Source organism: Micrasema longulum, unplaced genomic scaffold, assembly GCF_059751315.1.
Source record: "Micrasema longulum isolate JH-2025_06_02 unplaced genomic scaffold, ASM5975131v1 h1tg001203l, whole genome shotgun sequence".
Classification (NCBI taxonomy): Eukaryota; Metazoa; Arthropoda; class Insecta; order Trichoptera; family Brachycentridae; genus Micrasema; species Micrasema longulum.
Window position 1 is genome coordinate 111,310 of NW_028278390.1, and position 24,349 is coordinate 135,658.

General features: G+C 31.5%; 1 protein-coding gene across 1 annotated transcript in view; it reads right to left on the minus strand.

Annotated features, from left to right (window-relative positions):
• LOC148276544 (uncharacterized) overlaps positions 1–24,349 on the minus strand; it is a 67,830-nt gene that overhangs the window by 23,196 nt on the left and 20,285 nt on the right. Inside the window, 1 exon segment of the mRNA XM_088234107.1 lies at positions 996–1,136. Within this exon segment, the coding sequence (XP_088090233.1) occupies positions 996–1,136 (141 nt within the window).

A 24,349-nucleotide genomic window follows, 5' to 3' on the forward strand; every position in this document is an offset into this window, starting at 1 on the left:
GATTTAGGTCAATTTAAAAAACATCTTCAAAATTAATGACACATTATAGTAAGAGCAGCAATATATTGATTTTATTTACATATATAATATAAGTAATTAAAAGTAGTTTAAAAGTATAAAAACATGCCAATGCAGCAGAGAAAAAAGAAAAAATAAAGAAGGAATAACAAGTATAGCAAGTAATCTTTAAAATTTAAAAAAGCAATATAAGGAGAAGATTTTAAACTAAGAGAAGTCGATAAAATTTCATTAAAGCGATTTTAGTAGTAATACAAATTTCAAAAGAGAAATTTTATTTATAATAATAATATTAATGTATGTAATTTGAGTGATATAAGAGAAAAAAGGGACCAACGGGAGTTTTATTCAAAAGTTTTCAATCACTATTTTTAAATAATTGTAATCCTGTATGATAGATATCTATATGGTTAAAAAAGCTGTTAAAAGTGGAACACGATCAGAACATAAGATTTTATCATGGTTATTGTTATCTTTTATTTAGAGATGTTGTTTCTTTTTTATTTTTTGTATTATATGTTCAATATTTTTTTTTGTTTTAATTTATTCTATTATTTCATACTATGTACTGCATGATTATTGTGCACTGCTGTGATTATTTCTGTAAATTATTATTTTTTTGTAAAAGGTTCTTTGAACCATTGATGTACAAATAAATAAATATTGTGATGAAGAAAATAATAATGATATTTAATTTAATTTTGAAATTTTTTCATTGATTTTTTTAAGATGTAAAGAACTAACTAAATAAAGCATATACAGGGTGTTTATTAAACCCTGTCACATCCGAAACCACGATGATCAGTATGGGCGAGAAGACATATTGGCACATTAAAATGATTTTTTGGAACGAAAAAAAATTTATATCACAAAAAGAAAACGGTTGCTTACTTCTGAAGGGCAGAAAGGAGAAGGTAACAAATAAATTTACACACAAGTCTAATAGTAATGAGGTCTAAAATGAATAAGCTCGGTACCTGGGCATGACGAAGCTGGTTGACCAAGGTCGAACAGCGGTCCGGATCCTCTCGGCCGTCGAAGGAGTCCAGTTCGGCAGCCACCATGTTGAGAGTCTCGTCAGCGAAGAAGAACTGGGCCAGCAAAGAGCGGTCATCGCGCTGGAACAACGACAACACCCTTTTATTAAAACAAATTAATGAACACAATTTGAATTTATCTCTGTTATATGTTAAAAAATTTGGATTGACCTAAGAAAGACTTTATTGTAATATAAATAATATCTTCAGCCAATGTATTAAGGTGTTAACGCAAGTCGAGTCCATTTTATTCCAAATTTAAGCACCCTAAAGTAGTAAAAAAATGGTAAAGGCCAACGGCGAGGCGTGATTTATTTTATAGGTAATCTACAAAAAAGTTCAATAATTTGTACCTACATATATATAAGTAGATAATATGTAAGTAATATAATTATATTTAAAAAAAAATTTGTAGTTCTGAGAAAATCAACTCAAACAACAATTATTATTAACCACACGATATAAGTAGCATTATTCTATACTATTTTGATACAATACTTGAACAAAAGTTTATTAAAAAATACCACAATGACATTCAGCAGTAACTATAAACAATGAGCACTGGCCGATTCCTTTTAAAATAAATAATGCCAAAACGCCACATGTCCTATGTGATACATAATATGTCAACGGTATCCTATTAAAGAAAAATAGTCCTTCAGAAATAATGTTCGAAATACTAGTTTCCAAATAGAGAATCGTCAAATAATATATGTCATCTGCAAGCTTGTTTTAGTACTAAAAAAATTTGACTAGGTAAAAGATGTAAAATAAAGTATACTTTTTTTATGGGGGAATAAGCTCAGGTAATCGGCTAGTTTTATCGTTCGCTGAGAACGGGCTGGGCGCACTTTTTAGGTTTTTTTTGTTGGAAGATATAAATAAATGGTGGTGGCGATTTATAATGTATTACAAATATTTTATTTAAATTTGTTGTTGTTCGAGCGATGGCGCGATATGTTAAGACCACCATAAGTGCTACAATATAAAATTTTATTTTATGTTTATTGTTTTATTTATGTTTATTGTTATATATTTTATTTATATTTATAATTATGTTTATGTTTATATGGTAGAATTGGCTCTGCACTTTATAGGCATTTTACTGGAATAAAAATTAAAAAAAAAAATATATATATATATATATAATGGTTAGCTGTGCATAATGGCTTATTTTGTCGATTCGCCCCTGATATAAATATCATTTGAAAGAAAATTTTCTGTTATATAAGATATTGTGTTTGCTTGTACTTTACACATATAATTTTATTTGATGACAATTCTTCATCCCATTCTTCTCTACGGTAGCGAATCGGGCCCAAAACAGCAAAATACTGAGTTTTGAGAATAGGTGTCATAGAAGAATCTTGGGTATGCGGTAGTTTGACTTTGTAAGGAATGAAGTAATAAGAGAATGGACGCAGCAAACTCCGGTGACGACTGTCATCAAGCGGAGGCGATGCGGTTGGCAGGGCTATATATTGCGGTTGCCTCCTGAGAGCCTTAACCACGTTTGCCTACTTTACAAGGCATCAGGTTCTCGGCATCCTGGACGTCCACTGCTGACTGTTCGTCCGCAGTTTATTTCAGAACTACGGGACGCGGGAGGATGCCCTGGAGCTGGCAGCCGACAGATGCATGGAGGCTCTTTGCGGACACCATATGTTCCAACTAGGGAGCGGACGAGTAATGATGATGATAAGATGACAAGCTTTCAAAATGGAATGTCAAGTAGACGAAATTAAGCATTTTCGACACCCCTTCTGTTTGATCATTATCGAAATTCATGACAGTGCAGATATAATATAAAATAAAAAATTGAAAATCATGAACCATATTTGGTTTATCAGCTGTCAAAATTGAATATTGTGGAAGGCGGATTATTCCATACTGATTTCACCAAAATTCAGGGTTGCCCAAAAATGCAAACAAGTCCAAAACCATAAGCAAGCCTATCCGATTTACAAATATTAACTTTTTTAATGTTTTATTTATTAAAAGAAAACCGCATTAAAAATAAACCAAAAAACCAAACAAAATTTACAAATAAACTAAAATTATAGGCCAATTATAGTTAAGTAAATACGATGCAAAAAAATAAGAAAAATAAGCGTACCCGTAAAAAGCCATTCCGTGAAATTTCATTTGTAAAAAAAAAAATATTTTTTTTAACTCTTAAAAAATCCTTTCGCCAGCGGATCCATACGGAGTAACCCCAGATCAGTCTTCCCTCCTTTTTTTAAAAACTAGGTACAGTTAGATTAAATTACAATTATACGTGTACGTTGGCGGGGTTATTGTCAAATGGCAACTTTTTCCAAACAACCAATAAAATGAAGTGCTATTTATAGAAATTTCAAAATGTACGTGAGAAAAAAAAGGTTAAAAAATAGATCTTAAAATATAAATGAATTATAAATGGATGAATATTGATATTAGTATTTAACGGTTCTCCTGAGTTTTAAAAAATATTTTTATGTCAATCAAAAACTAAAATCAATTGTCAAATTAAAACATAATGTAAATGGGGGCTAGATTAGTTACTGTCCATGCGCTATGTAGCTGCAAGACGTGCTGTAATCTAGCTCATATCTGTTATAATTGAAATATATCATAATTGAAAACGAGGAACTAGAATCCCAATCGTTTATGCGCTCTGTAGCTGCAAGACGTGCTGGGATTTTTATTTATTGTACGGCGGCCTTAAGGTGGTTATCACAAAAATGTTGCTGTATTAATTATTCAAATACAATAATAATAACCCATGGAAAGACAGATGCTCGGTGTATGTCTAAGAGACATAATAAGAAATGAAGGAATAAGGCGCTGAACCGGAGTAGTGGATATCACGGATCGTGCAGCAAAATCAAAATGGCAGTGGGCAGGACACTCGGCGAGACGAAATGAAGGCAGGTGGACACCCAGAATAATAAAGTGGAGACCATGGGCACACAAAAGAAGTGTTGGAAGGCCACAGAAGAGACGGGTCGATGACATTGCCTCGATAGCCGGTTAAACATGGATGATGAAAGTGGGCGATAGGAAGGAATGGAGACGTGAAGAGGCCGCCATCCAGCAGTGGAGAGAATGAGGCCGAAGAAGAAGAATAATAATCATAATAATTAAAAATTCTATGAACAAATTACAACAGGGATGGAGAACATTTTAGAGAAGGGTATATGGAAGTTTAGGCATTTACATGGCTTATGACCCGCCATTGGCTGGTTTTTAAAATTTATTAGTTTATTTATTTATTAATTCAAAATTAAACTAGTTTAAATATAAGTGAACTAATTAAGGCTTTTTAGGCTATGCCCGTGTCAAGCCATAATAATTAGCAATAAAAATACATAGTAAAATTAATCAGATTAAATTATAATTACATGTGATGCAATAGAATAACAATCTAGAAAAAAAGGCATAAGTAATAAACAATAAAATTCCAAATAATACAATGCAAAAAAGATAATCAAAAATAATTTTTAAAATATAAATTATACAAATTTCACACATAATCAAATATACAAAATAATGGTATCATTAAAATCAAAAAAATAATAGTAAAATATAGTGGTTTAAAAAAAAAACAAAATAATAGTATCATTGAAATCAATAGAAATTAGGTTTAAGTGGCCAATTTACACACTGTGTAACATTCACCATTTTGCCTATGTTCGAACATTCAAATTTCTTCAATTCTTCCATCCGTTGATTTTAGTGAAGTAAAATAACTGTCGGCCTCACGGTGTAATGGTCAGCGCGTTCGCCTGCCATGCAAGAGGTTCTCGGGTTCGATTCTCGACATAGTTGATAAAACATATTTATTTAAAAAGGTTAGTCCCTGGACTGGTACCTGAAGCGTGAGACTGATCATCTTAGCTGCGTGTTACAAAAATGATCAAGATACGCTGCGATTGGTGTGCCAATGCAGTGCCTTATGCACCATTAGGTGCGGAAAGGGAATGAAAGAACTGAAACCTTTATTGTTGTAAAGAGCTTTATCTGATCGAATTATTTAAAGTGGCCACTTAAAACAGCCAAATACATAAGCCCTGAAAATGCCGAAACTTCCATATTCCCTTCTTTAAAATGCTCCTCCTCCCTGCTGTAATTTGTTAATCATAATGCCTCTCCAGGGGGTGAAATCCAGTCTTTTGTCTACAAACATTTGGACAAACTAAAAATATTGTAATAAAACCAACTGGTCCAAGAAGTTCGAAAATTGTATAATGGTTTTTAGGTGTTTCCTAGTATGTGAAATAGTTCGATCAGACGAATCTCTTCACAACAATAAAGGTTTCAGCTCTTTAACTACTCTAAAATCAACAGATAGAAGAATTGAAGAAATATGGATGTTCAAACACAGGTAAAATGGTAAAGTGGCCACTTAAACCAGCCAATGACAGGTCAGAAGCGCCCTGTAAATGCCAAAACTTCCATATTCCCTTCTCTAAAATGTTCTCCACATCCCTGTTTGAATTTTTAAAATTAATTTTTCACGCCTATTAGGCTCTTACCTACATGGAAGTTATATAAAACATGAGTATATAAACAACATAAATTTAAAAAATACAATATAAAGAAGTAAAATATAGAACTGCGTTTAGAAGTTTGGTTGGTTTAAAAAAAAAAAAAAAAAAAAAAATTAATAAAAAGATAAAGAAATGCAGTTAAAGGTTTAAAGCAGCTAGGTACATAATATTATAAAATACAATATAAACAAAATATTAAGTTCTATTTTGATAAACTTAATGACTCCTCAGGGGGTGAAATCCAGTATTTTGTCTACAAACATTTGGACGAACTCAAAATATTGTAATAATTTTATGATCCAAAATTTTTTTTTTAACATAATACAAATACATAAATATACGAATTTATTATATTGAAAAAAAATATTTGGACTGAGTGACGGCCCTGCCGTTAATAGTAAACGAAAAAACAACCAATCACCTTCACTTTCCTCGGATTCGCTAGCGCTGGAGATTTCACTTTCCACTGGTAGAATTAAGTACAATATAATGTGCACACAATTAAAACTAATTTCCTTTGAATAAAATGACCCGCTGTCGATAGAACAAATATCTGCCAGTCTGTAGCGCTAACTATGCACAACACTCTTTCCTCTAACTCAAATAGATCAAGTCGAAGAAGGAATCGTGTGTTAGAAATACCACATTGTAAAACGAGGCTCGCACAGAGACATGCATATTTTATAGGCCCAAAATTTTTAAAATTATTTTACCGATAATATTTCATTGATTCCAAACTTTCAAAATTTTCCTTCTTTTAAAAAAACATGCACTATCCTGGATTCAAACTAAAGATATGAACTCTTTTTTTCTATGATTTATTTTGTTTCCCTTTAATAATAAGGAATATTTTTGTGTTTTTTTAAGAATATTTTTTATTCCCTTTTTTAATTACTATAAAAAAAATATCATATTATCTTTTACACATTTTTTTTTTTTTTTCTTATGTTACGCAAAAATATTATTACTGTCCATTATTTATTATAGGAGCGAAAATTCATTAACATTTTCTTGTATACCCACGAACAGGCCATGCCTTTGTGGGATTTTTTGTTAACTATTAATATGTATTTCATTGCTGTGTAATAATGCTTTATTTTTTTAATAATCTGTTTTATCACTTATGTTTATGTAAAAAAAAAACAAAAAAATATATATATAAAATATCGTTCTTGCTCTAACTATAATGCTTTTTTTTTATCTATAGATATATTTTACATGCCCCTTAATTTATTTAAAAATAAATTAAGACTCCTTATTTCTGGCTGCGATACGATCCCACTTACTATTTAATGATGCTCACACTTACACACACCTGAACACTTACTCCTACACTAATACACATAAACACACTCTACATTTACTCTCATACAAATACACATAAACACACCCTTTTGTTGTAACACAATTTAATAATATGTATGATTATTTAGAAATTTTGCTGGTCTGTCTTTAAACTGTATTTTTTTTAATGTTACTATATCATTGTCGACTGTTTGTTTCTTTAAAATAAATAAATAAATAATGCACAGGAGCGGTCACATAAACGAGGAATTTCAGTGTTTAAAAAAAAAGTATCGTTTTATCAGCGCTATGTTTTTTTAAAGTTTTGTAATTTTAATATTACTCCGTCTGTGACGTCACAAGTTTTTTTTGTGAGTTGTCCTGATTGGTGAGTTGGCTTCCCGGTAACTGTAAATATATCATCCCTCCAGAATTCCCTTCCAATAGCTCAATCACAAATAACTATCGACATGCTTAAAAACATACACGCTAAGCATTTGAGCGATCACAATGAATAACAATGAACATGCTTAAGTTATCGCAGTCATAAGTCAATGCGTGTGTAATCTCTAAGTCAACACTCGAGTCTGTTTGTTCTTTTGTTTTCCTCGTAAATAAATACAGTTCACTGGCGAAAAATCGGCGTTACTATAAAAATAATACAATAAATTGCATTTGCAAAATAGTAAGGAGTATCTAATACAAACAAAAAGAAAATTAAATTACAAACTAATATTATGGCGACTGCTCTTCTTGACATTTGGCTTGTCAACCGCCGGCCAAATGCAATAAATAGCATGATAAATAATAAATAAATAAATAAAAATATCAGTTTTGGAATATTTTCCATATTTACACAAGTGAAATTCAAATATGTGATTGCGCTTGCGCAGCAGGATTATACGTCGCGAAACGTAAATACTTTTATGTTTAATATTAGGTGTTCACGGATGTTGCATTGTGATCGCGAATACGATAAACAACCATGGTGAGAAATTGTTATCACGTCGCTTATTAGCACGTCGATAGTTATTTGTGATTGAGCTACAGGAATTATCAAGCAGCCAGTAGGCCACACGGTGGTATCTACCTACTATCTACAAAAGCCACTCTTTGGACATCTATCTTTATTTTGTTAACCATAATGTTGAAACTGTGCTTTATTTATTTAGTTTTTTATTGCTTACTTCTTGACATGAACACTTGACAAATTCACTACTACGCTGTATGTTTACGTTTATTTTTTTGAATTTTTCATTTCATTTAAAGTTGCTAGAATTCCACTCGTCCATGAGCTTTATAGCTGCACGACTATTGGTTATCTAGCTTCCATTTATATAAATGTTATCAACTATAAAACACCTAAATTTTGTAAATGGGGTCTAGAATTCCAAACGTCCACGCGCTTAGTAGCCGCAAGACGGCTGTAATCTTATTCGTTTTTCTTATTTTTTAATTTTTTTCGAATTTCTTTGCCAATTTTAAAAATGCGTGGGCTAGATTTCTTACCGTCAATGCGCTCTGCAGCTGCGAGACGTGCTGTAATCAAGCTCCCATATATTATAATTTAAATTGATCTTAATTGGAAACGAGGAACTAGAATCCCAACCGTCCATGCGCTCTGTAGCTGCAAGACGTGCTGGGATTTTTATTTATTGTACAGCGCCCTTGAGGTGATTTTCACAAAAATGGCACTACATAAATTATCCAACTATATATATATATATATATATATAAAACACTATTATTGGTTGATTTCGGAGAACTATTGGCGACTTTGAAAGTAATTGAATTTTTATCAATTTTTCAAAAATATGATATAACCAGTTGAGACCCATTGTTTACGCGAACACATTTAAAAAAAAAGATTTCAATGAACAATTTATTAAAATACTAAATAATGTAATTTTCAATATTTCACAAAAATTGACAGATGGAAGAACTGAAGAAATATGGGTGTTCAGACATAGACAAAAAGGTGAATGTCAGTGTGGCCATTTAAACCAGCCAATGACAGGTCATAAGCCCTGTTGCCTAGATCTCCATATTTCCTTCTCTAAAATATTTTTCATCTCAGTTGCACCATGATAATAAACATGTTTTTTTATACATATAATCTTAAAATAATTGGAAGAATACTAGTCAGTCGTCCATTAGTAATTACCCCGAGATGAATACACGGGAGATATTGGGCCACTAGGGGGTTTGTTTTATTCGTAAAAAAGTATTAAGCCTTCATCAATAAACATCCGGCTATCCTAAAATTGAATACTAAAATAAATATTGAAAAATCGTTGTAAACACTAATGGATTTCATTAAAAGCTTTTTAAATTTTAGTGATAATAAAAAATATACTCTCTAAAGACATAAATACTCAAACGACGTTTTATTTTATTTATTTATTCATTTCAAATTAAATATTCACAAACATATTATGTCTTTTTAGACTGTGCTAGTGTTAAGCGAAAATAATTAACAAGAATAGAATATAAAGTAAATTAAAACAATTAATAATTACATGCTATACTACATATTAAAAAAAAAAAAAAAAAACAATCCGAATACAATAAATAACATTAAATACATTGATAGTAATGATTACATATGATATAATGGTACATAATATGACACAAGGAAGTGGGTACTACTGACTTTGCAACAATAACCAATGAACCAGAGATTCAGTCTGTATGATATACAGTCTGTATGATATACAGTATGTATGATATACAGTCTGTATGATATAAAGGTCTATTTATTTTTATTTTTGCTGAATTTGTGTGCCTAATAATGTGTGCTTATGTAAGATTTACAAACCTAAAATGCACCTCTTTTTTACAACTTTTCTTCTACACTTCACTGTTTTACTATAAATATTTTAATAGATTGAGATATTCTACTGACATTTCTTGGAGGAACTGCATTTTAATTATACTAATGTATATAGTTTTATTCCACTTTTATTTATAAATTTTTACCAGTGACCGGGTTTCGTCGTGACCGACATCGACAGAAAACTTAAATTCATACAGTTATTACCTTATGCTTAAATTATTTTAATTTAAACTCTTTTATTTCCATAATTATATAAAATCATGATTTACAACCCCTGCGTGCTCTTGTATATAACATAGAAATTTGTTAAGTCTCCCACCAGTCTGACGATGTCGGTCACGACGAAACCCAGTCACCGGTAAAAAATTATAAATAAAAGTGCAATAAAACTACATACGTATTTTTATTATTATAATAAATCTTTTATTATTTTTTTACTATACATTACTTTTATTGAGTTTAACCATAACAATTAACTATATTTTCTTTCTATAAAATAACTTTTTTTTTCTCCGAATTTCGAAATGAAGGGCGTCTAAAAAGTTGCCTTTTTAGATTACTCGGAATGCAAAAAATATTATATTTAAAAAAATATGCGATACTACTTTTGGTACTCAACCAGAGCTTGAAGTTTTCGAAAAAGTATATTTTTTGCGCTAAACGGGTTATTTCGTATTTAAGTAAGAGATTTAGTCCAATTAAATGTTATAATGTGCATTGAACCTTATTTAATACGCGTCTAAGGGCGTGAGTTGCATTTTGTTTTGTAATAAATGGGTAGCATTGTTTCAATGAGCCATGGTTTTCGTCAATATTAGCCAGGCGCTCAACGGAATCAGTTCCGCGGAGTGTAAACTTTTTGCATTTCGGTAGTTTTAAAACTTGTTTGAATTATTAATGTGATCAAGTTATATATTTAGTAACAAAATAATAATTTTATCAAGATAGATAATTTACAAAATATTCAGACAGTGATAGACTTCAAACCTCAGTTAAGGGCCACAAGTAGTATGGAATAATGTTTACGTTCAATGTAATCCAAAAGGCAACGTTTAAGACCCCTTTCACTTTGATGCCTAAAAAATATAAAAAACTTCATAGATCATCAGCCCACTTTAATGTATATGTGTATATGTGTTGTATGCGTTATCTGTATCACAGGGAATATGGATTATACCCGTGGCTTTTCCCGACTGACTCCTTACTAGGAATGCTGGGCTGCCAATCATTGTTAGGGAGAAGGAATATTCATTTGGGTGTTCACTTTTATCAACTCATTGGTGGTCGCATACATAATTCTGATATTCTGATTGAAATCGGTCTATTTGCCCCTGATAATTATTTTCGACAAAGGCAACACAGGTTGTTTTACCTACCACGATGCAGAACCAACCTGCCAATGGTTATGGAGGTAGGTAGACCAATCGTTTTATTTAATCGTATCGCCTCGGATGTCGATATATTTCATGACAGTGGGATTTCTCTTAGGAAGGCAATTTCCGAATTGTAATATGTATTTATTTATTAACGGACACTGTCCATGTATACAATTTATAACGTTTAAATATTACAATAAAAGAATAGTTTAAAACATTTTTGAAAAAAATAAAGAAGCATTGACAAACATAAGGGACATCGAGACAAGATCTGGACTATTTATTTAGTGCTCGTTTAAATCGTTGTAAACTTAAACCAAAAAAGTCCAGATCTTGTCTTGAGTTAACAATACGACAAAGGCGGGTCATTGGAGAATTTAGGCCATAGTTTGTTCTATGCTGATCGATGAACAGTACTTCATTGTTTCTCAATCTACGAGTCGGAATATTGAATTTTACTTGTCCCAGTAATGATGGAACATCGATTTTACAATTTAGTATGCCGAACATTTATATATGGAGTCAATATTAGTTCTACGTTTTTGTAGACTAGAAATATTTAACATGTATGTCGATTTTACATTTTTTTTTCTCTGTCCTATTTAATAAATCTGATGTGAATATTTTATAATGTATTGAGAATGAATTGGATACTCTGTAATGTTCTCAACGTAAATAAAAAATAATTAATTAAATTAAATGAAATAAATCTGAAAAAAAATGTTCTCCAAAATGTTCCTTATCTCTCTCTGTTGTAATATTATGTTAATTATCATTCAAATAACAAATTACGTCACCATTTTAAGAATCGCTCCCGGACCTCGCGGATGGTAACCAAACGCCCCAGCCACTAAACCACAAAGTTAGTGTTGTATACACTTTATGGAAACAAAGGCATTTATTAAACGAATGAAGTAGGTGAATGGCACATTTTTTCCCGGAAATAATTTTTCCATTCAGGGAATTGGGCTAAAGCGAGAACGAGGTAAACAATGATCTTTTTTCACTAGGAAATATTTTTGTAATAAGTCTATAATAGAAGCAAATAAAAAAACACAAATCGGTTAGTTCTGACGCTTTTTTTCTATGTTAAATAAAGGTTCCTGGGCCGCGATTATAAAGGCTATCTTCATCGGTACATACCGAGACGGTATACTTCACTTCTGTACAATCTCTAACGACCTCGATATGTTTTACCGACTTGCCATCTCGACATCATATGATCGAATCCAACCAACGAATGATCCCGAAAGTTTATTCCACGTTCCTTACTTAGGTAATTAAAATTCAAAATAGTTCTCATTCATATTTTCAGTAGACTTCCGTCATAAAAAGTGACCACTTCAAAGCGATTATAAATCCCAATTCAAGCGAGAAATGCTCTCTTGTTCATGATTTTTCTATGACTTTTGACAATTACCAATTACCAAGACGGTATGCTTAACGATCGTCAGTATTTATCTACCGAGCGATTACAAAGCCGGCTCCTTTAACGTTTCGATACGTACACTCGGGAAGATAGTAATATATTTACCGATGCTAATATTTTTTGTGACAATGTATGTAAATTTAGTTAAAACATTATATAAATTTTGAGAGAAGCAGATATTTAACTTTATTATTTTATATATTTTTTTTTATTTCGTTTCTTTAACGTTTATTATATTGAAATTATTGTATTAAGTGTAAACATTTTTTTTGGTGTGTGCACGAGTGTCTTACACTAATATACAAAGAAATTGACATTATTTAAATTGTCAATATTTAAAAAAACAGATATAATTAAATTAATTTTTCATGGAACGCTTCCTCTTGTTACATATCGATGCACCTACACAAAACTTGAAGGGGGAGGGGGGGTGGGAGGTTACGTTCGTCTAAGCTTTATAGAATTGATTAATACCATAGCCAGTTGTGTATTTATTTAGTAATTAAGGAATTTCATAAGAGATAATATTTATACTGTTGATTCAGAAAAAGTTAAATGTTTGAAAATAAACTAATTGCATTGTACTATTCCGCGAATTACTTGCCGTATTTCAAATGCGTGTAGCAGTTCATTGTTTATTGATCTAGAAGTCTAAAAAACCAAAGCCAACAGACATTTATAAAAATATAAGATGCATTCTCATAAACACATTTCATAATACATTTATATTTACATTGACAATATTTAAGATGAAGATCCATAATTGGATTGTATCGAGGGGTAGAGAGCACTGTATGAGATAGCTTCTTGAATAGACTTAAAAGTGATGCATAATTACTTGTACATATATATTTTAATTAAAATTTATTTCAACAGAGAGGGAAAGCATTTTCGAGAAGGGAATATGGAAGTCTATGCATTTACAGGGCTTATGACCTGTCATTGGCTGGTTTAAGTGACCACTTTTAATAATTCGATCAGATGAATCTCATCACAACAATAAAGATTTCAGCTCTGTCATTCCCTTTCCTCACCTAATGGTGCATAGGGCACATGTTTGAACATTTCCTCAACTCTTCCATCTGTTGACTTTTGTGAAGTAGAAGAGCGGAAACCTTTATCACGTGGGTGAGATTCATCCGGCTGAACCAAATCACCTACTAGGCAACGCCTGAAAACAATTTTCCAATTTTTTATACTTCGTCTTTTACCAGGTGGTTAATTCAACAATGTTTGCGTATGTCCAAATGCTTGCAGACGGGCAGGATTTCCTTCCGAGGGAGTTATTCAGATTTAATTTTTTTTCAACAGAGAGGGAAAACATTTTTGAGAAGGGAATATGGACGTCTAGGCATTTACAGGGCCTATATTTATATTTTAACTTTATTATTATGTTTATTAAATTACATATTCTACCTTTTTTACGATTTTGCGATAGTATGAAATCGCTTTACTTGTGTTAAAATTATTAATTTTATTATATCAGGTTTTTTGAATGGTGTGACTGTAGGACGTTAATTTGAATTACGTTACAATGTAAGTATGAAAGTGATCCTATGCGCGAAGTTGTTTTGCACCCTCGTGAAAATTACTGTGACAATGGTCGATTTGGGGAACAAACGGCCGCTCATTGCTCTCGGGGCGCTGAAAAGGTCAAAGACTTGGACAATTATAATAATCTAGCACGCAACTTAAGGTTAATGTATGGAAAACACCATACAATATACAACACACGGTAATTTGACCCTTTCTCACCTAATGTGTGCTTTTAACGTGTTATATTTTTTTTCGATATTTTTTATTTTTTATTTATTTTTTTCCCTCTTGTTCCCGTTATTCATTGCTTTGCTTATGCATACAAAGCTTTTTTCCTGGTATGTATATTTTGCACAATAGTTATTTTTCACGGGTCTGAGTCAATTCCCTCATTAATTTTTTTCATTTTTGTAACTATGGCCTTTAGAAAGTCAATGTATTTTTCGGAAGTAGCTTCATTTTTTATAACTTCCTCTGGGTTTTCAAAAATTTGGCTGAATTGTGCGCACATTTGTTTGCAGTTTAACCTATCGGCATTAAACATAGGACAATCTAGTAATATATGGAGGACGTCCTGAGAGCTGAGTCCATCGCAAGGGCAGCAATCGTTATCTCTTTTTTTAAATCTATGAAGATACTTTCGAAAAGCACCATGACCTGAAAGCATTTGAGTCAGCTCGTAAGTCCGCCCAAAAGTATCCAATATCTCGGCATCTTTTATATTTTTGAAAAACGATTTCGTTATTTTGCCTGTATCACTTGATAAATATCTTTTGTTCCAAGTATCGTATGATGTCTTGCACTATTTTTTTAATATATGATATTGGAATGTGGTCATAGGTAGGGAGAGTTCTCATTTTGGAAGCTTTTTTCGCTAATTCATCCGCTCGCTCATTTTCCATGTTGCCGTCGTGTGCTTTTTAATCCATGTCATTGCAATTTCGTTTTTTACATGTTCGGTATTTTTTTCAGCAAGCTCTTTAATTTCGTAAATGATTGGATCTGTGGACTTTGGATCATTCAATCCTTGTAAGCTTGACATGCTGTCACTATGTAGCATAATTGTAGAATTTTTGGCATTTTTTAGTGTCCACTTCAAAGCTTCTCTTATAGCTACTAGTTCACTTTGGAAGACAGTACACTCATTTGCCAACTTTATTTGTCTTTTAGCAGTTTCAACTTTATTTTTAAAAATGACAAATGCTGCTCCGACTCGTCCTTCCATTTTACTGCCATCAGTAAAGATGTTTATTTCATATAAATTGCTCGTGATTTCGACATCAATAATTATATTTATTTTAATAGGAGTGGCTGGGTGTCGTAGATCTTTTTTCGATATTTTAAATTATGGAAATGATTTATTATTTTTCCAGAAATATTAGTACGCCTAATGTTGCAATCGGTCCCTATATGGGCAAATGCCCGTTCTAAGAAACCGATTCGAATATGTTTCTTATAAATAAAAATAATATTGAAGAAATAGAAAAACAGTTATAGCCCAAGAGAGAAGAAAGTGCAGTTTACGTTAAATGTAAAAATAAAATTAAATATATAAATGTATATATATATATATATACACATATACATACTAAATACATACAAATACACATACATACACATATATATATACACATATACATACATAATATATATGCACATACAAAAATACAATAAATTTATAAATGATTCAATAGGATAGCATAATATTTAGATTACTATCCTTAATAAATACTCAGATTCCTTGCTTCCAATGTCTGTCAACCAAATAGTTATTCTTTTATTTAATACTGATGATTTATCAGATTTCCAAACACACGGTATCAGGTTTTGTGAACGAATATTAGTATCGAACGGTTTTCATTGTTTACAATGTGCTACTATACTATTCCGTGTCCGCTCTCTAGTTGAAGCATATGGTGTCCACAAAAATCCTCCAAGCACTCCTGTCGGCTGCCGGCTCCTGTGCTCCTTGTCCCAAGTCAGGTTCGCGTCCCGTAGTTCTGACACGAACTGCCGACGAACAGTCAGCGGTGGACGTCCAGGACGTCGAGAACCTGATGCCTTGTAAAGTAGGCAAGCGTGATTAAGGCTCTCAGGAGGCATCCGCAGCACATGGCCAAGCCAACTGTATCGCCTCAGCTTGATGACAGTTGTCACCGGAGTTTGATGCGTCCGTTCTCTTATTACTTTTAATTAATTCAACATCGACTTTACTCTTGTGCACCTGGTTTATTCTCTCGGGATTATTCTCGGAGCATTGCTTTGATAGTGATATGCTTCAATTATTTTTTGAAACTTTATGTAACGACTTGATAAGTACATAAGTATATCATTTGACACTTGGGTTAGTTATGTATGTAAATATATGTTCAAACCTGAAAAAAGGCCTTTATATAACTATTTCAAGACAGGCGCCGTGGCGCAGTTGGTTAGACAGCTGTCTGTAAAACAGGCGTCGCGGGTTCGATTCCCGCCAGTTGCAAGAAAAAAAATTCAAGAAGGATTTTTTTCTCAATTGGTCTGGGTGTTTTGGTGTATTTTTCATTACCTCCTTCCATATCCCTTCTATCCCACCTGCTGACAAGCCTCAAAATAGAGGCTTAGCGGGTTATTCCTTTTTAAAAAAAAGTCAAAGTCGCATTTTTCAAAAACGTAAAAAGAACTGACACAAAAACATTATTCTGACGCTCTTTCTTAAACGAAAAAAAAATCGTTTTAGATTAAATAAAATACTTAAAAAAAAACTTTACGATCAAATTCAACCGGAAATAAAAAAAAAACTACGTTGTTTCAATATTTTTTTCTACTTTAAGTTAGTTCTCCAGTTCGTAACCTTTTTTTTAAAGTGTAATATATTATTATTTAACCCTAGTTTGAGGGAAGTTCCGACGTATTTTAATCACAAATGTTTATGACTACCAACAAATAATAAAAAATACTAAAATAATGAAAAAAATAAAGTTCTGAACGCTTAAAACATTTTGGAAAAATCTCAATAAGGTATAAAAATTGACATATCTCCCAAACTAAAAAACATTAGCTAAGGAAAGAAAGGTCCAATAATTAGCAAATGATCTCTTCTATATACGAATTTGCAATGGCGGGTTCAGTTCCAGTCACCTGTACAAGATTGTTAAACATTTTTTTTTTATCAATTATATTTTTTCTTTGCATAAGTTACAAATACATAAAAATACTATTACTTAAACAAACAAAAAAATCCCACAAAGACATGGCCTGTGAATACGATAGATATCAAAAAGTTTTTAAAAAATGAGTGCTAATATTAGAACACAATTATTTGTGACTTAAAAGGAGAAACTTATAATAAAAGTAAATTCTATTAATTAAAAAAAAGAAGCTAATTAATTAAGCTTAATTAAATACATCAATTTAGATGAGAAATGGTAAAGCTGGATTGACTAACAAGGTACAGGGTCGCACGAAATAAAATAATCACTTTCGTAAATGCTCTATGTGCAAGTATAATATCGCTAATAACGAGTATCTACATAATTCAGTTCCGTTCAGTGCCGAAATACGGCTAATTTCCCGCAGGGCTGAAGTTCCTCATTGTTTTTAGAAATTTGCATTGCGCGACTTCAATTCGCTTTTTATGGATATCGTAGATAAGAGACGTGCGAATTGAAGAATTATTTTTTCCAGAAGTACTTTGAATAAATAATGTTAGTTTATCCAGAGAATGCGCATCTTGAACATATATCTTTTAATATTTTACCGTTTTTGCTTGTATATGTAATTTTTAATACTATTTAAATGTTATTTGTGTTTTTTTTATACTTTTTTTAGCTTGTATAGATAATTTCAATACGTTTTTGATAAAAAAAAATTAACCTGTATTGGGTGTGCGCATATTTTGTTAATTAAAAAAAAAAGATTTTATTTTGTACTAGTTCAGTATGTATATATACATGCATGTAATTTTTAAACTTTTTCAATTTTCTTTCCCAGATTGCATAATGTAAACATTATTTTGAATTTATTTCCATGCCTAGTATTCTGTTTATTTTGTTATTTTCAAGTATTTTTCATACCCTTTTTAATTTGTAGTATATCATAATTTTAATTTTTCTGCTTTTGTAAATAATATTATAGTTTAAAATGTAAAAACGTCTTTAAATAAATTTGTTATCTGTATGTCCCTAAATGAGTTTTTTTTTAAAAATTATTGTATATAATTATGTATAATATGTTTTCAATTTAATAAAAATAAAAAAAAATATTTAAGAATTAAACTCTAATACGCTCCCGATCCAGAATTTATAGTTATTGCAACTACCTTCTCTAAAATGTTCTTCATCTCTGTTGTAATATGTTCATATTAACAGCTCCCCAGTAGGGATATCGTAGATAAGAGACGTGCGAATTGAAGAATTATTTTTTCCAGAAGTACTTTGAATAAATAATGTTAGTTTATCCAGAGAATGCGCATCTTGAACATATATCTTTTAATATTTTACCGTTTTTGCTTGTATATGTAATTTTTAATACTATTTAAATGTTATTTGTGTTTTTTTTATACTTTTTTTAGCTTGTATAGATAATTTCAATACGTTTTTGATAAAAAAAAATTAACCTGTATTGGGTGTGCGCATATTTTGTTAATTAAAAAAAAAAGATTTTATTTTGTACTAGTTCAGTATGTATATATACATGCATGTAATTTTTAAACTTTTTCAATTTTCTTTCCCAGATTGCATAATGTAAACATTATTTTGAATTTATTTCCATGCCTAGTATTCTGTTTATTTTGTTATTTTCAAGTATTTTTCATACCCTTTTTAATTTGTAGTATATCATAATTTTAATTTTTCTGCTTTTGTAAATAATATTATAGTTTAAAATGTAAAAACGTCTTTAAATAAATTTGTTATCTGTATGTCCCTAAATGAGTTTTTTTTAAAAAATTATTGTATATAATTATGTATAATATGTTTTCAATTTAATAAAAATAAAAAAAAATATTTAAGAATTAAACTCTAATACGCTCCCGATCCAGAATTTATAGTTATTGCAACTACCTTCTCTAAAATGTTCTTCATCTCTGTTGTAATATGTTCATATTAACAGCTCCCCAGTAGCTAAATCACAAATAATTATCGACGTGCTCGAAAACATGCTAAGCATTTAAGCGATCACGATGAACAATAATTAACATGCTTAAGTTATCGTAGTTATAAGTAAATGCGTGTGTAATCTCTAAGCCAACACTCGTGTCGGTTTGTTTTTTGTTTTCCTCGTAAATAAATACAGTTCATTGCCGAAAAATCGGCGTTTACTATAAAAATAATACAATATATTGAGAAATTTATAAGGAGCCTGGAATATCGTTTTGGCAACATTGAAAATGATTACGGCGCATCTTTGATCAATTTTAATATAGAATCACTACAAAAAAGGCGCCTTACATATGATTTAATTTTTCTTTTCAAAATTCTCAATAATATAGTTGATTCGCCGTATCTTTTACAAAATATTGGTTTCCGTTGTCCTCTTCGCTATACTAGATTAAATTCCCTTTTTTATGTACCAACTTGTAAAAACAATTATACCTCGAATTCATTCATTAGACGTACCTGTAGAAATTATAACGGACTCAGTATTGATGTAGACATTTTTAACTGCACGTTGCATTTGTGCAGAAAATTTCTTCATGGGGTCGATTGTTCACAAACATCAACAGATGAAAGAATTGAAAATATAAATGTTCAAATATGGGCAGAATGGTGAATGTTACACAGCGTGTAAAGTGGCCACTTAAACCAGCCAATGACAGATCATAAGCTCTGTAGATGCCTAGACTTCTGTATTATTATATTGAACATAATTTAAATTATTGTATTAAGTGTAAACAATTTTTTTGGTGTGTGCATGAGTTTCTTACTCTAATATACAAAGAAATTGGCAATATATGTGTACATACTGTTTGTTTACCTAATAAAATAAATAAATAAATAAATTATCTTCTCTAAAATGTTATTCATCTCTGTTAACTGAAAAGTTGATTGTGAAGTAGGCAAACGTGATGATAAGGCTCTCAAGGCCGCGATTATGAACGCTATCTTCATCGGTACATATCGAGACGGTATAAACTAACATCGATATATAGGATGTCAAAACAGCGTTGTCCTGACGAAGAGACGGGTACGTCTCGAAACCGGTAGACATAGAAAAGTCGGTATGTGCTTATATACAAATATTTAATAACATTTGTGGTAATTAAACATGTTTAGAAAAAAAAATAGTAGACATATTCTATTATTAAAAAAACTTAATTTTACATTGCAGATAAAATTGAAGATAAATTATAACTTCCCATCAGAATAGGTACCCTGACAACCGCACTTCCACCGCTTGGTGATAGTTGTCACCAGAAATTGCTGAGTCCGTTCTTCGATTATTATTTTTTTTCAACTAAGTCGGCCCGATAAAATAAATAAAATGTAAAAAACGAAAGTCGGTTTGTGAAAATTTGATTTGAAATTGATTTGAAGAAAAAGAAAATGTGCACAAGTACATTGGCGGTATTCACGGTTCTGCGGGCAGCGAAAACGGACTTGTGTGCGTCTCGCGTGACCGGTTTCGCATCTCCGTCATCCTCGGATGGTTACGTCATACGTGCTAGAAATTAAAACAGCCGAGGGTTGCGAAACGTCTCCTGGTTATGGAAATCTATTTGCAAAATGGAACTCGTGAAATCGCGTTGAGCAGCAATATAATTAAAACGTTGATGATTGATGAAAAGGTTGCTCCGATTAATTATTTACTGTTATGTTCAAATATGACCCGTAATTTGTAATTTAAAAGCACCGCGCTCAAGAAATGAATTGGTATTTTTTTTTTGGGTAATGCGCCCTTGGATAGAGATAATTTTATGTATTTAAAAACTATTTTTAAGCTGAGCAAAGTACTGGTGGATTTTTGTAAGCTGGTGCGTGTAAATTACAATTACTATGGCGACTGCTTTTCTTGACATTTTGCTTGCCAATCGTCGGCCAAATGCAATAAATAGCATGATAAATAATAAATAAATAAACAAAAATAGCATTTTCGGAATATTTTCTATATTTACACCGGTGAAATTCAAATAAGAGATTGCGCAGCAGGATTATACGTCGCGAAACGTAAATATTTTTATGTTTAATATTAGGTGTTCACGGATGTTCCATTGTGATCGCGAATACGATAAACAACCATGGTGAGAAATTGTAATCACGTCGCTTATTAGCACGTCGATAGTTATTTTGTGATCGAGCTACTGACCTTATCGGCGTAAAATTTTGAAGGGAAAAAATGAACATTTTGAATACGTGTCACTTATTGTGGACAGCGACAGGGCCTGCATCGCATAGAAGAATCAATATATAGATTTTATGGCTAGCGATTTTTTAATCGATTTTTACTTTCTGTACAAGACAGTTCCGTATTGATAATGTAAGTAAATTTATGCAGAGGTTTCTTCAAGTCGCGTGCTAATGGTTAGTCTTAGTAAAGACCGTGTAATATTAAAAACGTACGAACGTTCGTCGAGTTTACAGTTTACACAGTCCGTATATCAAGTTTATCGTGCAAAAAATTACATAAGAACACTTGCACACTGCCGACCTCTGACTTTCTAACGTATTCGTTTTAATTATAGTTTTTAACGATCGCTGAACAAAATGACTCACCTACAATCTGTATTGAATGCCGCAGCGAGACTTATTTTCGGAATCTCTAAGTTCAGTCATATCACTCCACTACTTCGGGAAATACACTGGCTACGTTTTCCACAGAGGGTCGAATACAAACTCTCTTGGCTTATGTATTATGTATAAGTGATGTTTCGGAAAAAACTTAAAACGCACTTGTTCTCTAAATCATTTGAATAAATCCGTAGCACGTGACAACAAAATAAATTATTTAAATTAAATTACAAATTTAAAAGCTTCAATTAAATTAACTTAACAATAGAATCACCATGTAAAGCGCCCTTGAGGTATTTTATTACAAAAATGGCGCTATATAAGTTATCCATAATAATTAATTATAATTAATTGGTAAGGAATTCATGATAAAATACAGTTTGCATGAGTTGGAAATTAAATTATATTATCACAATTCAATTTCAGAAATACACAATCATTCAGCAAATTCATGCTGAAAACGACATTAAAAAAATGCGCACCCCGGGCTATACAAGATTTAGAAAAGTCAATTAATGCAGGGCCTCAATTATGATGAGAAGATAAAGACGTCATACCTTCACCTTGACGGTATAGTTGAAGATAAATTCCCTCTAGCGATTATAAAGGACCGATTATAACTGACCCCCGCACCTTCAAGTTTTGGGTAGGTACATCGATATGAAACAAGGGGAAGCGTACGTCACGGTACGCATATCTACGCTCTAAAATGACATGGCTTCAGTATGACGTCATAGTTGAAGATAAAAGTCTCCCAACCGACTATAAAGGTTCACTACCAATACCCCCAATATCAAGTTTTGATGTAAGTACGTCGGTTTATACCGACGGGTCTAGACCCCCTCAATACGTTTATCTACGCATTAAAAGTGTCAAAAATTTTGTTCCACCGAGCAATTTTTTTTTTTTTCACCGAACAAAGAGATTATTATTTATTTTGTAAACGAATTTGAATTGTATTTATTAAATACATGTATAATTTATTTTTAATATATATAGGATACTAACGGACCCAACAGACATTGTCCTGCCCAAATCTTGGCTTGCCTGCTATTAGCTTGGAAAAAGACTTGATAAGTAAGTACTTGTTTATGATTGAATACTTAAACTAAACATTATAAATATTCGAATATTGAATTTACGTATGTACCTAGGTACTTGTTCATGGTTGAGTTCCAAAACATAGAATAATTCATTTTTAAATATAGAATTCTTTTTGCAAATATCAAACTCGGCAGTTCTCACTAACAGGGGTGCACTTTGTTTATTAATGCAATTTTCAAAAATGTATTGAATGGCAATATTATTTTAGTAATACCAAAAATCCAGCTTAAAGAAATAAACGGGAAGAAATTATAAGGAATGTAAAAAAATAATCTGATTGGGATCCATAAAAAGCTAGCGTTGTTTGTAAACATTCAAAAACAATATTCTTTTACACACAAAAATACAAAATCCTTCCATTTTTTTTTTGTATTTGCATTCTCGTTAAATGCAACCCTGGTAGGTCGATGAAAAAAATATTTATGCTTCTAACTTTTTTTTTACAGATTCGTTTAATATGTGCGAACACGCGCAGCGCAAAGATCTACATTTCGCTGAAAACCGCACATAAATCGGTTAAGTCGTTCAGGAGGAGTTCAGAATAATTATATATAAAGATGTATTAAATAAACATGTTAGATCGTTCTTAGAATTTTGACACGGAACCTAACCTTATATTTATCTTCCATTATATTTGTGTTCATTTTAGGTCGATTTTTTTTTACGCCGGTGTCTCTCGGAACGGACCCCGACGTAAAACGACGTTTTCCTGTACAAAGATGAAAAATTATTACGATCGATATATTGCAAGTCGCATGCGAGCCAACTTACCCTTATAAGCCGCGAATGTCAAGGGCGCGGGTGGTTAATTATTAACTACAGGTACTTTGCACCTTTTCATGGGGAGAGTGATACATAACTTATGTGCACGCCAATAAGGTGACATTGGATATTTTAATTTTATATTAGCTTGGCCATTTTTTTTTTATTAATTTTTTTTTTGGATTTATTTATTTTTACAATCGTAAGATTCGCGACCAGAGTCGTCTGGTTCTGAGAACTACGAATGATTTATTCTCCTAAATTTGTTGCAACAGAGAGAGAAAACATTTTTGAGAGGGGAATATGGATGTCTAGGCATTTACAGGGCTTACGATCTGTCATTTAGTGGGCCTAATTATTATTATGGAAAACTTATACAGCGCAATTTTCGTAATATAATACCTCAAGGGCGCTATACATAGTTATTCTATAAATAAATAAATTTAATTGAAGATTTTAAATTTGTTATTTAATTAGAAACCATTTATTTTGTTGTCACACGCTACATATTTATTCAAATGATTTAGATAATAAGTGGGTTTTAAGTTTAGCCCTGTTAATGCCTAGACTTCCATATTCCGTTTTCAAATATGTTTTCCCTTTCTGTTGCAACAAATTAAGATCTATATAACTGCCTAGGAAAGAAATCCAGCCAGTCTGCAAACATTTGGACGTACTCAAAACATTGTTGAATAATCTGGTAAAAGAAGAAGTTTCGTATAAAAATTG